The sequence below is a fragment of the Odocoileus virginianus genome, chromosome 33 (assembly GCF_023699985.2).
Source record: "Odocoileus virginianus isolate 20LAN1187 ecotype Illinois chromosome 33, Ovbor_1.2, whole genome shotgun sequence".
NCBI lineage: Eukaryota > Metazoa > Chordata > Mammalia > Artiodactyla > Cervidae > Odocoileus > Odocoileus virginianus.
The window spans coordinates 26,574,201-26,589,088 of NC_069706.1; the positions used below are offsets into that span (position 1 = coordinate 26,574,201).

The 14,888-nt window shown below is 39.0% G+C and overlaps 2 protein-coding genes and 2 non-coding genes across 6 annotated transcripts in view; 3 read left to right on the top strand and 1 right to left on the bottom strand.

The window, feature by feature from the left end:
- PSPH (phosphoserine phosphatase) overlaps positions 1 to 4,383 on the bottom strand; it is a 30,419-nt gene extending 26,036 nt beyond the window's left edge. For 2 of the 3 annotated variants that reach the window (XM_070461258.1, XM_070461260.1), the window contains exon 1: positions 887 to 930. The gene's annotated coding sequence lies outside the window, so the exon portion shown is untranslated. Of the gene's footprint in view, positions 1 to 886; positions 931 to 4,185 lie in introns of those variants that run through there. The other variant, XM_070461259.1, reaches the window with a different exon arrangement.
- A 106-nt stretch (positions 4,384 to 4,489) lies between these two features.
- On the top strand, positions 4,490 to 14,681 carry CCT6A (chaperonin containing TCP1 subunit 6A). Its single transcript, XM_020893724.2, has 14 exons — positions 4,490 to 4,738; positions 5,177 to 5,240; positions 6,585 to 6,719; positions 7,576 to 7,749; positions 8,308 to 8,411; positions 9,002 to 9,112; positions 9,337 to 9,496; positions 9,583 to 9,665; positions 10,527 to 10,623; positions 10,939 to 11,086; positions 11,497 to 11,630; positions 12,333 to 12,435; positions 13,417 to 13,489; positions 13,744 to 14,681. Exons 1-14 carry the CDS (start codon positions 4,602 to 4,604, stop codon positions 13,814 to 13,816), a joined length of 1,596 nt encoding a protein of 531 aa, XP_020749383.1. The 5' UTR covers positions 4,490 to 4,601; the 3' UTR covers positions 13,817 to 14,681.
- On the top strand, positions 7,309 to 7,442 carry LOC139032936 (small nucleolar RNA SNORA22). Its single transcript, XR_011485569.1, has one exon. It is a non-coding gene; the product is annotated as a small nucleolar RNA SNORA22 (small nucleolar RNA).
- Positions 11,129 to 11,269, top strand: LOC139032934 (small nucleolar RNA SNORA15). Its single transcript, XR_011485567.1, has one exon. It is a non-coding gene; the product is annotated as a small nucleolar RNA SNORA15 (small nucleolar RNA).
- Positions 14,682 to 14,888: the final 207 nt, after the last annotated feature.

Sequence of the window (14,888 nt, forward strand, 5' to 3'; positions counted from 1 at the left end):
TAAATGTTAATCTAAGAAAAAAACACTTTCACAGAAATGTTCAGAAACATGTTTGACCTAATATGTGGGCACCATGGCCCAGTCACACTGACACATAAAATTAACCATCACAGTCATCTCTAAGTGATAAGATTATGAATTTAAATTTATTTGCTTTTGCTATTTTTCTATGATTATGTATTATTATTTTTATGTGTATTATTTTTATAATAATAAAATTTTTTCAATAGTTAGGAAAAAGATTTGCTTTAGGAAGTCTTCTATAATAGCATGGAACTGAGATCATATATACCATTATAGGTTTTTAGTACATTGTGTATTTATGTGTGTTGGTGTATGTTTGTCTCTGTACTGGGAAGGAAGTCTTTGGAGGGGCCTTCTCTTTTCATGTGTCTATTTACTCCAAGCACAGTACTCTGCCACAAAGTAGACACTCAAAGAATGAATGGCCAACGAAGGAAAAACATTACCCAAAATCAGTATTACCCCACCTCCTCATACAAAACCTGCCCCTATTCTGGAATTTTCTTGAACTCTTCTGACTCCTAGTCTATAAATGGTAACTATGTAGCATATATTTTGAAATTCTATTTTGTCAGAAATGCCTCTCACCCCTTGGCCTTTCACTATCTCCACTTCTATTGCATTAATTTGAATATTCTACCTAGTAAACGTTTTACTTAAAAATACATGCTTTGAAAGCAATCTATGATCCAAAAAAAGAGATGTTTAAAAAATAGATTAATTCTATCATTCATTTAAAAAAACAAACATACAAAATAGCCAGAAAAATCTCTGAAAAAAGATGAAGAGGATCTGGCCCTACCAAATCTTAAAACATATTGTAAAACTACAGTAAAGGAAACAATATGGTGTGTATACTTACAACAGTACACAAGTGAATACAGTCCAAAGTAGATCCAGAGACACCTGGGAATGTAGCACATGCTAATAATTACATTATACATTAATGGTAGAAAACATTACTCTTGAAAAAAAAAATTGGATTGTGTGAATTTTTTCCCAAACATCAATAACTAATTCTCCAATTCTCAGACACCAAACTGCCATCCAGAAATTCAATTCAATTCTGACGCTATCTATAGTGCAAACCCCACAGTTAAGGGCTCAGTTTCACAAGACTGTCTCCACTTCACACACTAGTTATAAGTCCAAGGTCTCTAAGCTACCCACACTTCTGTCCAACTTGGCGACATATTTGGGGCTTTTCATAATCCCTTCCATGGGGAAACTGAAAAATATTGAGACTGACGCAATACTCAGGAAATCACTTGACTTAGTAGTTTATTATAAAGGATACAACTCAGGCACACCCAAATGGAAGAGGTACTCAGGACCAGATGTGAGGGAAGTGACACAGAGATTCCATGCCCTCTGGATATACCATGCTACCAGGACATCAATGTGTCCCTTCACAGATTGTTGAAGCATTTTTATAACCCACCTCGACCACATCCATTCTCTGGAGGTTGGGGGCAGCGGGCTGAGACTTCCCATCCTCTAACCACGTTTGTTCTCTCCAGGGACCAGCTTCTATCTGAGGTTATCTAGGCTCCCTACTTTGACTCACACCTCATTCGCAAAGACTCAGGTGTATTCTAAAGGGGACTGTAGTAGGTAACGAAAGACACCCCTATCACTCAGAAACCCATGGTTTTAGTTAGGAACCAGGGACAAAGGAACCAGGGACAAAGACAACATATATTTTTTATTCTATCACAAATTCTTATCTAATTCCTTATTAAAATAAATTCTAAATGAATAAAACTTTAAAATGAAACAAAATCTTGAAGATACAAAAGAAAACATGGGAGAAATTTTAAAATATTTAAGTGTGTAAGGCCTACTTTACACAGCACAGCACAAAATTCAAACATGCATAAAAAAGGAAACATCTGACTACATGAAAAAAATTAATGTTTAATTGGATAAAAGGCATAAATACAAAATATAAATAACACTAGGACAAATTAATTGCAACATAGAAAACATAAAGAGCTCCTACGAATATTTAAAAACCAAATACAAAAACAGAAGACAGGACTAGACAGTTCACAGAAAAATACAAATGGCTCCTACATATAAGATACACTCAACATCACTCTAAACAAATGAAACTTAAGATATCATTTTTCACCTATAAAATTGGCAGATAGAAACAAAATGTTAAATATTTTGAGGACATCCTTTCCTTTATATGTATATTTTTATTTATTAAATCATATATACATATATAGGTAAATGATTTAATTAAAATGTTTACTAGCTCAATATGATTTAATAAAAATAAGACAATGGACATACTTTGTATATTTCATATTTTCCTGTAAATACTTCTGCCTTCCCCTTTTATGGACACATAAAGTGGGGATACTGCAAAAATGAAAATATTTTGAATGTTTTTAATACAGTCCATGTTAATATTTTGACGGCCTCTGCCCTTTGAGCAGATGCCTGGGGATTGGTTATAAAAAATGAGAACACATTACACATGCTATTTAAACCATGCTTTTCTCCCTTATTTGTGTAATTAAATATGCTTTCATCATCCTCTGCACTCAGTTTTCAAAACCTTTCTGATTGCCCTATCCTCAGCCCTCCCTTAGTTCATCCTCCATTCCACCAATATCTTCATCACTAGTTCTTTGGTTTCTCACTGCCAGCAAGCATATGTTCACACATCTTAACTCGCGAACCAGGCCCTGACAGTCAGGACAAGCTACTTCCCCGAATTTGTCTCTTGCAACCTTTTCCCCCTCCATTCTACGCATACTTCTTTGGTTGGGCTTGACAGGCCCTCCCACTGTCTTCCTGTCTGATACCACTCTCCTAGGTTCTCTTCTCCTGCAAAGTATCTACCTACTGTTCACAACTCACCTCTTTCAGAGGATTCCCTGGCAGTGATTAAGACTTTAGGCCCCCAATGTAGGAGGCCGGGGTTCAATCCCTGGTAGGGGAACTAAGATCCCAAATGTCATGCAGTGTGACCAAAACAAAAAACTTCACCTCCTCCAAAAAGCCTTCCCTGATGCTCAGAGTTAATACCTTCATGCTCACAGCACTTCATTCATCCCTTAAGTATAACATCTGAATCTTTACTGTTCATTGTCATTGTCTACAAGTTTATCTCTCTAACTAGGCTATGTACTTCTTGTGGATTAAGGAAGGATCTTCAGGACTAATCATATATCTCCTACTGTGTTAACTCATACACATGCTTTTGTGATTCTCAAATATAAAAAGCCACTGAAAAGCATTACACACCAGGATATTTACTGCAGCCTTAGAAAGACAAGATTGGGAACAACCTAAAAGCCAACCAGTAGGTGACTGGCTAGTCAGGTCATTCTTATAAAGAATATTACGCAGCTGCTTAAACATAAGAATGAGGAACCCCTCATTTTTATATTGATATGTTACCATCTGCAGGATACTTTAAGTGTGACACACCCAACAGCATTTATTATAATTTGCCATTTTGGGATGGGTGGGTGGGGACTTTTTAAAATATTTATACACATATTTATTTAGAAATCCAGACAGCATCTGGGAAATTCAGAGTATATAAAGGTACATATACATCAGGAGAAAATTGAAGTACAGGGAGAAACACTTTTCATCATATACCCTCTGGCACCTTCTACATTCTGAACAATTTTAGCTATGACCTATAAAAATAAAATATCAGAGAATACCTGGTATCTAGGTGGGGGGCGGGAACTGGATACTAGAAACAACTGTGGGCATCTGTCAGAATAAGGGAGTCCTCTCACAGGCTGGCTGGACTGCTTAGCCAAGTCTGAGTTTTCAAACCTGCCTTAAGCGCCTGAGGTCTCAGCACTGTGTCAAAAGCCCGAAGGGCGGACCGATTCTTGCTTCTCAACTGTCATCGCCCCAATCAGGTAGCTTTCTAAAGGCTTCTAGCACTTTCCATCTTGCCTTATATCTCTTCTTCTTCCCCAGGCCTAAGACACCTAGGACACTAGGCAAGGGTCCTTTTCAGGTCCACTGTGTAACCGCCAAAGCACCTAGAATACATCCAGCACACTGTCGGGACGTATGTCCAGACATACGTCCAGAAAACTCTGGTCACCGGGATAAACTCAAAAAGGGAGGAAAAAAGTAGACGGCGCGAGTGCGGAATGGAAGAGGCCCACCCTATACCCTAAGGCCGGAGACCTCCGCGAAAGAGCAGCCGCCTCTCCAGTCACGCCCTGAAGCACGCGGCCGACAAGTTGGCCCCGCCTACGTCCTCAGATCCGGGGTCCACAAAACCCGAACCCAACCACCTACGACACTAGAGCCCCAGGAGCCCCGGTTGCCGGTCGTACGGGTACACGCTCCGCCCGAACGCAATGGCGCCGCGGCCGACGCGAGAGGCGGTGCTACGTTCGGCCGCAATCCAATGAGCGGCGCCGGCCGGCCCGCGGCCCAATGGCAGCGGCGCGCGGGCACGCTGGGGGCGGGCCCGGCGCGCCCGACTGTTCCAGAAGACCCGGATAGTGCCTCCCAGCCACGCTGAACCGGCTCGGGGCTTTTCGCCACGCCGCGTCCCCTTTTCTTCCTCTGTTGGGTCAGCTATGGCGGCCGTGAAGACCCTGAACCCCAAGGCCGAGGTGGCCCGAGCGCAGGCGGCGTTGGCGGTCAACATTAGCGCGGCCCGGGGGCTGCAGGACGTGCTGAGGACCAACTTGGGGCCTAAGGGCACCATGAAGATGTAAGGCGGGACTGACGGGGAGGGGCGGGAGGGCACCGTGCACCTCGCGCTGTCGCGTGTCTGCCCCGGGGACCGAGGCCTGGAGCCCGCCGCCTCCGGCCCTGTGAACTCGCCACTGTTGCTCTTCTTCCCCTTATTGTCCCGGTTGGGTCGTATTTCTTACCCTGGCCGTTTCCTGGTGCTCGATTCCTTCTCCGCCGAGAACAATGCTGCCCGCGTGCGCGGCGCCCCCCTGCGCTTGGGACTTGAGCGCCCTTTCAAATTGCTTCCCAGACAGGAGGAGGGTGGGCACTGCGCCATCCCTGTTACCGGGGTACAGAGAACCAACCCCTAGGCCCCAGCTCCTGAAGATCTGGATAAAACCCGATTGTTAAGGGTCTCTTAACTTGATCTCCATTGATAAAGTCACAGTGCGATTCATTTCTGCCCATTGAACAGGCTTGTTTCTGGTGCTGGAGACATCAAACTCACTAAAGATGGAAATGTGCTGCTTCATGAAATGGTGAGAGGCTGCTGTCCTAGATCCAAAGTATTTTGGTTTTCCGTAGTACATTTGATTTATAGGAAGACTTTTACAACAGGTGGTTTTCCAGACAGTGGGAAGGAGTAGGAAAAAATGTTATCAGTACTATTATTGACAGTACCGAATAGTGAGGAGCCCTGGAGTCTAATAAACGTACTTTTGAATCCCCTACTCTTACCATTTAAGGCTTTCTTTAAAGGGTGTTAATTAAAATTCTAATAAAACCTGAAAAAGTAAGAGGAATGACGTAGACAGAATGCGACAGAATGGTTATACTTTTTCAAACAACAGTTAACTGTTACATCACACCTCTCCACCGCCATCTGAAGGAGAAATAAAACTACCATTTTTAAAGTCCCAGTGACTAAGAATCTCAGGTTATTGAGAGGAGCAGTCATTTTACTCATCCCTAAGTTCCCCAAAACAGTTAAAATCCTAGAAAAGGAAATGACTTGCCTATGTTTTGAGTTTAGAATAAGATTTGAGGTTTTAAAAATAGTGTATCATGCCTTCAATGTCCAGATGTTTTGTTAATATCTTCAATATGGATTAGCTAACCTAGAAGGTGTAGTTTTTGTTGGTGCGTTAAGTGGTGGCCTCTGCTTTCAGAGAAAAATAGGAGTCATAGTTTAAAGTCGATGTCAGAAAAGTCATCTTTACCTGACTATTTAATTTTACCTAATCTAATAAACTAGTCTGCTTAGATTCTTAAAACAGTGTCCCTAAAGACATAAAAGGCTGTAGTAGAGAACAATGAGACAAAAAGAGTGCAGGAGCCATGATTGGATACTTTGTAGTTAAGAATCTGGGTGACAAACATAAAGAATATTCTGTTCTTCCAGAACTGTTCCACAGTGACTTAACATCCACTGTGGTAATATTTGCTAAAGAGGCTAAGCTTTTTTTTTTTTTTTTTCCATTTTAAATTGTTTCTGCAGTGCCAAATAATAACTGGGCTGCTGAGCTTTCGTTTTTAAAAGGCACTTGGTTTATTCTCACAAGAATCCTACATTTGTCATAAAGAGGCTTGCATGGATTTGAAATTGTTGCTATTACTTGTTAGCTCCATTACCTTGAGTAAACCTTCACTGGGCCTCATATTTCCTCATCGATAAAGTCAAGATTATCTGAGAAGTAAATTTATACATGAAAATGTTATTGTCATCATAAACTGATAACTCAGAATAGCTAATCATGTTTTTAATCAGAGCAATTTGTAGCTGCATACTTTGACATTTTGTGCAAATAGATTAGCCCTTTACACATTTTAAGTTGTTTTCATTTTAAGTTGTTTAAGGAATGTTTCTCTTTCTCTACTTGCAGCAAATTCAACACCCAACAGCCTCCTTAATAGCCAAAGTAGCAACAGCCCAGGATGACATAACTGGTGATGGTACTACTTCCAATGTCCTCATCATTGGAGAGCTGCTGAAGCAGGCGGATCTCTACATTTCTGAAGTATACTTGATCCTTGTGTTTCTTTGATACTTCGTTGTCAATAAGAAATAATCTCAGTTTGACTCCTACAAACTGATGTACTGATAGTAGCTGAGCCCATATAATGGAATGTAAAGGGCAAAGGGCTTAAATCTGGGAACCAGAGTCTGTATCCTTGTATGACACAAATTTTTGTGATCCTCAATGAATTGAAGAATCTTTGTTTGCCTGAAAGGTGGTTTTTGTTTTGTTTTTTCAATCAAGTTGCATTCCATGTATAATTTTTTATATGTCTGCAACATAATAATTGAGATCTAGAAATGGGATATTCAAGACAGCATATTTTTAAGGAAAAAGTCAACAAAATTTAAGAATGCCATAAATTTTTTTTTAACTTTCAGTAGTTCCAAGGGTAAAGCAAACCTTAGTACTAATCTGATGTAGGAAGGGTTTCTTGGGAAGAGAGAGACAGTATGAAAAACAGAGTCTGCCTGTTTTTCATTAGGAAATGATGTGAATTACTTTCAGGTTACCTGTAGAAGAGATGTAATAGCCATATAGCCATATTGTCATGACACATTTTTGCGTTTGGGGCGTTCTCCCTTGCGGTTTGCACAGTGAACACCCAAGAGTGCTCGGTAGTTCCCTTGGCTTTGACCCTGTGCTAGAGTAATGTCTGTTCTTTTCCTCTGCATTGAAAGGACTCTCTATCCTTTTAAATGTATTCAGAAAGTCAGCACATGATATTAATTGTGTTTAGGGGTATGAGTGATCCAGAATAAACTTCCGTAAATTTTGCTTTGTAATGAACTGTAGTTGCATCTACCTGAAGATTTCTAGTGTTAGTAGTGGTTTTGTAATTGTATGTTTACTATAGGGTCTTCATCCCAGAATAATTACAGAAGGATTTGAAGCTGCAAAGGAAAAGGCACTTCAGTTTTTGGAACAAGTCAAAGTAAGCAAAGAGATGGACAGGGAAACACTTATAGACGTGGCCAGAACATCTCTACGTACTAAAGTTCATGCTGAACTCGCTGACGTCTTAACAGAGGTATGTGTTAAGTTTGGCATGTGTCTGGTACTTTACGCCTATACTGAGAACCCTTGGCAACTGGAAATATCAGTATTCTTACTAATTGCAACTAGAAAGTGCTATTTAAACTCTTCACAGTGTCATACTGTGTCAGCTAAGTATTCAGTCGGCCATAAAGTTCCTTTTTGTGGTAGTAATAACCTGATCTGTGTCCCTAGAAGAAGTAAAGTGAGAAAATCATAGTATTAATAGTATTCCTGGCCAGGTTACAAAGGTATAATGAGACCTTTCAGTAAAGGGGGTTTATAAAATGGAGATTTTATTATTAAAAAGTTTCCTGTTGTCAGTATTTTTTATTGTAGAGGTGTCAGTGATTCTTTAATTACAACGGAGGTTTCAGGAATGTAAATTACTCCAGCCCATTACACACAGTGCATTGTGTTCTGTTAGCATGTAGAGAAAGACTTAGATCAGTTTGGAGATTTTCAAAGACAAGAAAGTGCTTTAAACATCTGTGAAGAGTAAGTACCATAAATGTCTCAACTTCCGCAAATCAAAGTTATACTCCTCTTGCAGGCTGTCGTGGACTCCATTTTGGCCATTAAAAAGCAAGATGAACCTATTGATCTCTTCATGGTTGAGATCATGGAGATGAAACATAAATCTGAAACAGATACAAGGTGGGTGTTAGAATGCTATGAAATACTTAAGAGTACACATTTGAAGGTTACACAGTACCTATTTTTGCCTGATTTTTTTGAATTATTGTATGTTGCCTAGACAAGTTATCATTAACTTAGCAGTATTACCTCTTGAAGTCAATTTTATGTATTTATAGTCAAAATGATCCTGAAAAGTCAGTTTTATCAGTCATTTGGCTTTTATTGAACTGTTGAGTACAGAGCATATAGGAGACTTTGAGGACTCTTAGAGATAATTATTTCAGAGACCTAGTTTGAAAACATTTTTAAAAGGAGGTGATCACCAGTTTAATAGCAACCAATTGTGACTGTTTCTGTGGACAGTTTTCTGTATAAGAAAGGGTTGTGGCTTTAATTTGAATGGCTTGTTTTTGTCATGTTCTGGAATTTTGCATTTTCACAATTGAACCTTCTTAGGTAGTACCCAAAAGTCGTATTCAGGTAACTCGGGTAATAAAGTTAATTGTGTGAAAATTATCAATATAGTCTCAGTGTTTTAATTTTGTTAGCATATTTTACACCCCCATCTGGAACTCAGTAAGAATATAATTTCTTACATGTTTTAACAGCTTAATCAGAGGTCTTGTTTTGGACCACGGGGCACGGCATCCTGATATGAAGAAGAGAGTAGAAGATGCATACATCCTCACGTGCAACGTGTCGTTAGAATATGAAAAAACGTGAGTTTATATCTCCTTAGAAACAGGAAAGCTTGGCATTTGGGTCAAGTCATTTTTTTTTATTTCCCTAAGACTCAGTGTCTCCGCTCAAAAGGGCAAAATGCCTCAACCAGGGATTTGGAAAATACTAGGAAATAGCCTCTGAAAGCATACCAGGGCGTGGGATTGGAGCTTGGTGACCATTTGCTAAATATTTCCTCCCCCGTCTGTAATTTCTTTTTTAGAGAAGTGAATTCTGGCTTTTTTTACAAGAGTGCAGAGGAGAGAGAGAAATTAGTGAAAGCTGAAAGGAAATTCATCGAAGACAGAGTTAAAAAAATAATTGACCTGAAAAAGAAAGTCTGTGGTGATTCAGATAAAGGATTTGTTGTTATTAATCAAAAGGTGAGAAATCTTGTTTTATAAACTAGTCTAGTATCTATTTTTATTTTAAAGGTAAAATATTGAAACTTCTTTTGTTGTTGTTGCAGGGAATTGATCCCTTTTCCTTAGATGCTCTTGCCAAAGAAGGCATAATAGCTCTGCGCAGAGCTAAAAGGAGAAACATGGAAAGGTACGGGTGGCAGATTATCTGTGTGACAGGAATTTCACTTTATTTTGGAGTTAACTTGGATTATTCCATTTTTCCCTCTTATTTTTGTGAGTTTGTAATTTTCTGTTTTTACAAAATATGCATAATATGAAATTTATAATTTTAAAATATACAATTCAGTGTCATAAAGTGAAATTCACATTGTTCTGCACCTATCACCGTTATTCGTTTCCAGAAGTTTTTCCATCACAAACAGAAAGTTTGTACTCCTAAACAATAACTGTACACAGTCTTGCCAGTAGATTCTAGTCCACTTACTGTCTCTTATGAATTTGGTACCTCATGTAAGGGAATCATGGAGTATTTGTCCTTCTGCATTTGAATTATTTTTCACTTAGTGTAATCTTTTCAAAGTTGATGTTGTAGCATGTATTGGGATCACATTGCTGTTTATTCATTTATCTGTCCATGGACATTTCTTTGGGTTTCTACCTTGGCTCTTGTGAATAGTGCTGCTATGAGTGTTGATATATACTTGTTTTATTTTTAAATGATGACCTATACAGTATCGTTTTTTCCTTATCAAGAGACTGCACGAAGGGTTTTAGAGAACGCTTTCTCCCGCAGAGCTCTTGTGCACCTTTAGATTTCATGTCAGAGGAGTATTTACTGACTTGAGGAGAGTGGTTTAAACGGAGAGTTAGGAGAAGAGACCAGTTTTCAGCTGGTTGGTGGCAAATGGAAAGGCTTACGTAAAATATATTTTAGAACATGATTTTAGTATGTAATTCTGAAAAAGATTGCTTTCTAAAAAGAATTAACCTCTAGATATAACTAATAAAAGCACTTCTGCATCTCCCTTAAAATACTTGAATATTTCAGGCTGACTCTTGCTTGTGGTGGGATAGCCCTAAATTCTCTTGATGACCTAAATCCTGATTGTTTGGGACATGCAGGACTTGTCTATGAATATACATTGGTAAGTGTACTCTGTTCCCAAAATAATACTACTTTTTGGTTCATGAATTCTTCAGTAGTTAAAAGTTCTTCCAAACTCAGGGTAATGTTTTTGCTTTGTTTACATACATTTTGATGATTTGTGCATAGTAACAATAAGCCCTTGATGGGAAAATCACATTTCATTTATGTGACCTTTTTTCAAAGAAATTATTAGCTTTAATGTGATCAGTGTGGTGCCTGATAATACCCCATTTATTCCTCCATAAGCCCCTCTCCTCTGGTCATCCCTTGCACAACCATATCCTGTTTTTTAAAATACTACCTCTTCACACAGGGAGAAGAGAAGTTCACCTTTATTGAGAAATGTAACAATCCTCGCTCTGTCACATTATTGATCAAAGGACCAAATAAGCACACGCTTACTCAAATCAAAGATGCAATAAGAGATGGCTTGAGGGCTGTTAAAAATGCTATTGACGATGGTAAGATGCTCCCTGTGTTTATTCTTTCTGCTAGTCTAAAAGGCATGGCTGAATACTGTGTTCTTTTTGTCAGTAGTTTACACAGCCAGACACCATGCAAAAGTAAAGTTTTTCCTTTAAAATGGCTATGATGGTATGCTAAGTTTTTTCATAGCATGCTGTTGTTAAAAAGGGGATACAAATGAACTAAAGGCTTGCAGGATTTGCCACGTGCTCCTTAAATCATTCTGTTGTTTGAGATGTTGCTTGTATCGCTTTCAAATGCAGTATTAAACTTGCTGCGGTTACATGGAATTCTCAAATTAATGGCTTTCCTGTGTTTTAATTTTATGTATATTTTTCCTTATAATTGACTCAGCAGTTTTATGTTCTTTATATCTTAGCATTTTCCTCTTTCCCTCACCCAACAGGCTGTGTAGTCCCAGGTGCTGGCGCAGTGGAAGTGGCAATGGCAGAAGCCCTGGTTAAATACAAGCCCAGTGTAAAGGGCAGGGCCCAGCTTGGAGTTCAAGCATTTGCTGATGCATTGCTCATTATTCCCAAGGTGTGAATGCTTTTAACAGTTTTCTAAACTACACCAAAGCGATTCATCCGATGAAAGCTTTTGCTAATGTGGGCTTTTTCATAATGTGGATTTTGAATAAATAGATTGCATCCATTTTCACCCTAACATTAGAACAGGTGTTTCTCAATATCTAATGTGTTGGTTCCTCTGGACAGGAGGCTTGACTATCTGAAGTTGTAGTGTAGGACTTATCCTTGAGTACAAGCTTGCTTTTTGTTTTTATTTGTTTTACACTAAGATTAATATGGGCTCCCCTCGTGGCTCATGGTAAAGAATGCCTGCAATGCAGAAGACCTGAGTTCAATCCCTGGGTTGGGAAGATTCCCTGGAGGAGGGCATGGCAACCCACTCCAGTATTCTTGCCTGGACAGTCCCCATTGACAGAGGAGCCCGTCAGGCTACAGTCTGTGGGGTCGCAGAGAGTTGGAGAAAGATTAGTATGTTGGTTTTCTATTGTGTGCTCATTTGAAAGTACAGTTTTTGGCTAGTGTATTGCTGAGATTGAGGTGGATTAGTGAATGGGTTAGTGATGTATATTAGTCATTGTGTAAAGTGAACATTAATATCAGACTGCACTCATTAAAGTTTTTTAAAAACTGTTAGTTAGAAATACTATTTATTTTAGACTTGACTATCAGTTAGTAGGTCCTATCTTTAAATAGTTGTATTTGTTTCCTTTAGGTTCTTGCTCAGAACTCTGGTTTTGACCTTCAGGAAACACTAGTTAAAGTTCAAGCAGAACATTCAGAATCCGGTCAGCTTGTGGGTGTGGACTTGAACACTGGTAAGGAGGATGCAACCATTTGAAGGGGGAGATCTAGATGCTATAAGTAGAGTACAGATTTGGTGATGTTGCTGAGTTGTGGTAGGTGGTTCAGGTGTATGTTGAAGGGTTTCATATTGAGCTTGCTTTACTCACCTTTTTATCAGGGACTTTGATTAAAGTGATACATTTGATGATCATATCTATGGGTGAAAACAGGCTAAGGATAGCAAAAGCTGAAGAGGGAACCAAACCTAATGAAATGATTAAGGCCCTGATCTTAGGCCAGTGTAATACAGATCATACAAGTAGAAAGTGGAAGATGTGCACACATCTGTGCAGTATATGGAAGACCTGTTGTGGACATACAGCATTTCCATTCAAGTTAATGTAAAGGTTTCTTTTTTAAATCTCTATTGGCGTGTAGTTGGTTTACAGTGTTGTGTTTATGCTGTGCAGCAAAGTGAATCAGTGGGTATATATATCCACTCTGAGAGTTTATTCCCATATAGATCATTACAGAGTATTGAGTAGAGTTCCTGTGCTATACGGTAGGTTCTTATTGTCTATTTTATATATAATGATGTGTATATGTCATTCCCAGATTCCTAGTTAATAAAGGTTTCTCTGGAATGAGGGAAATGATAAGCCTATCTTGCCAGATTATAGCTCAAGTGCTGTACTTTAATATGTACAAATAAGAATGTCTCCAGAAAAAGATACATGTGCAAATGTTTGGCAACCAACTAGAGCATTCCTGTCACTGAAAGTATTCTAAGTAGAGATCAGCCACTCATCAAAGCTGCTGTGCATAGGAGTCGTGGTCTGTAACACAGCATTGGGCTAATTGAGGAACTTCGGGTTCTCGTAGTTAATAATAGAGGAAATGAGCAACCACTGATGAGCAAAAGCAGCACAGAATACTCCTATTAGTTCCTTTAGACAGCGTTCTGATCTTACGAACCTGCTCTGTGTGGTTTTAAGAAGACGATTACTTTTCAGGTGAACCAATGGTAGCAGCAGAAGCAGGCATATGGGATAACTATTGTGTAAAGAAACAGCTTCTTCACTCCTGGTAAGTTTGGGAAAGCCAGAACTGTAAAATAACATTTAGGGAATCTTCATACTCTTTAAAATTGGTACACTTTAATTTTCTTTCCATAAGAAAATGTAATCAGGTGAAAGTATAGCAACTGAAGCTATCCTTCTGTGTATGGAGGGGTAAGGGGGAAATTTGACATAATTTGCACAAGTTAGTTGGAGATTGAGTTGAATTAGAGTTCATACCTCATACCTGAGCTGTCTTGATTTTTTTCCCCCCCTTTTCAGCACTGTGATTGCCACCAACATTCTCCTGGTTGATGAGATCATGAGAGCTGGAATGTCTTCTCTAAAAGGTTGAATTGAAGCTTCCCTTGTATCTGAATCCTGAAGACTACAGAGTGATCCTAATAATACAGCTATGGAATTTTGGTCCAAGCTTCAAATGATCTTCAAAGGATTTTCTTTTCCCATATTAAAAAAGGAGAGAACACTGGCACCTATTCAGATTCTGAAGTTCTGAAATTATAATTACAGTATTTTTTAAATTGCACTGCAGTGTCCACATACAGCAGGTCATACTTACCCAGTAAACAGGACATTTTGCTTTACCCTGAGTGATATAAAAATATTAGATAAGCATATGTTATCTACCTTGTTATTAAATATTCATTGAAAAACAAATTTTAATAGTTTAATAATTTCTTCTAATGGATGTATTTTAATTTATTTCCAGTAGTTCCCTGTCATTAAGCATAAGACTTAAATAACCTAAAGTTTTGAAGCATTCCTGCTTCCCAAGCATACTTTGGACTTTTCATGCTTTTAAAGTAGCTTTGCTAAAATGCTTCCCAGAAGTGTTAAGTTATCGTGAGTAGAAAGATGGAACCAGAGGCAAGAGGGGTTCAAAGAGCTGAAAGTATAAAGTGGCAAAATAGAAAAGGCAGAGGTTAAAAACACGACTGAATATATGGTGACTAAGGACTAGAGATTTTCCGGCAAGATTGTTATTTTCACAGCTCAGAACCTTTGCTTATACTGATACCCTTCCTAAATCCTCCAGTGTCCTGTTTTTCTTAAATTACTGTTCTCTTCTAAATGTTTGCACAAAATACAGTAGGTATATCTGAAGCCCTTGAAAGTGAAGTTGTGTTGCTGAACTTTGCGTTTTGAGGAGTTGGCAGTTGCCTACAGTGAGTGTGTAATAAATATGAAGTTAAAACCTTTCTGTGCTCTCAAGATGGTATTCCAGGGTACAAAAGGAATCTGCATATAAAAGGGAAGGAAATCAATCCATCCAGTGGTTCACAAGTTAATAAAGGGGATTCTGAACTGGCAGGGCCTCTAGACTTTGTTCAGTCTCCCAGTCGTGTCTGACCCGCTCTTTGCGAGCCCATGGACTGCAGCATGCCAGGCCTCCCGGCCCCTCACCA

Coding starts and splice junctions, on each gene's coding strand:
- CCT6A (XM_020893724.2), top strand. CDS start 4,602: ATGGCGGCCGTGAAGACCCTGAACCCCAAGGCCGAGGTGGCCCGAGCG. Junction 4,739..5,176: donor CCTAAGGGCACCATGAAGAT/GTAAGGCGGGAC, acceptor CCCATTGAACAG/GCTTGTTTCTGGTGCTGGAG. Junction 6,720..7,575: donor CGGATCTCTACATTTCTGAA/GTATACTTGATC, acceptor TGTTTACTATAG/GGTCTTCATCCCAGAATAAT.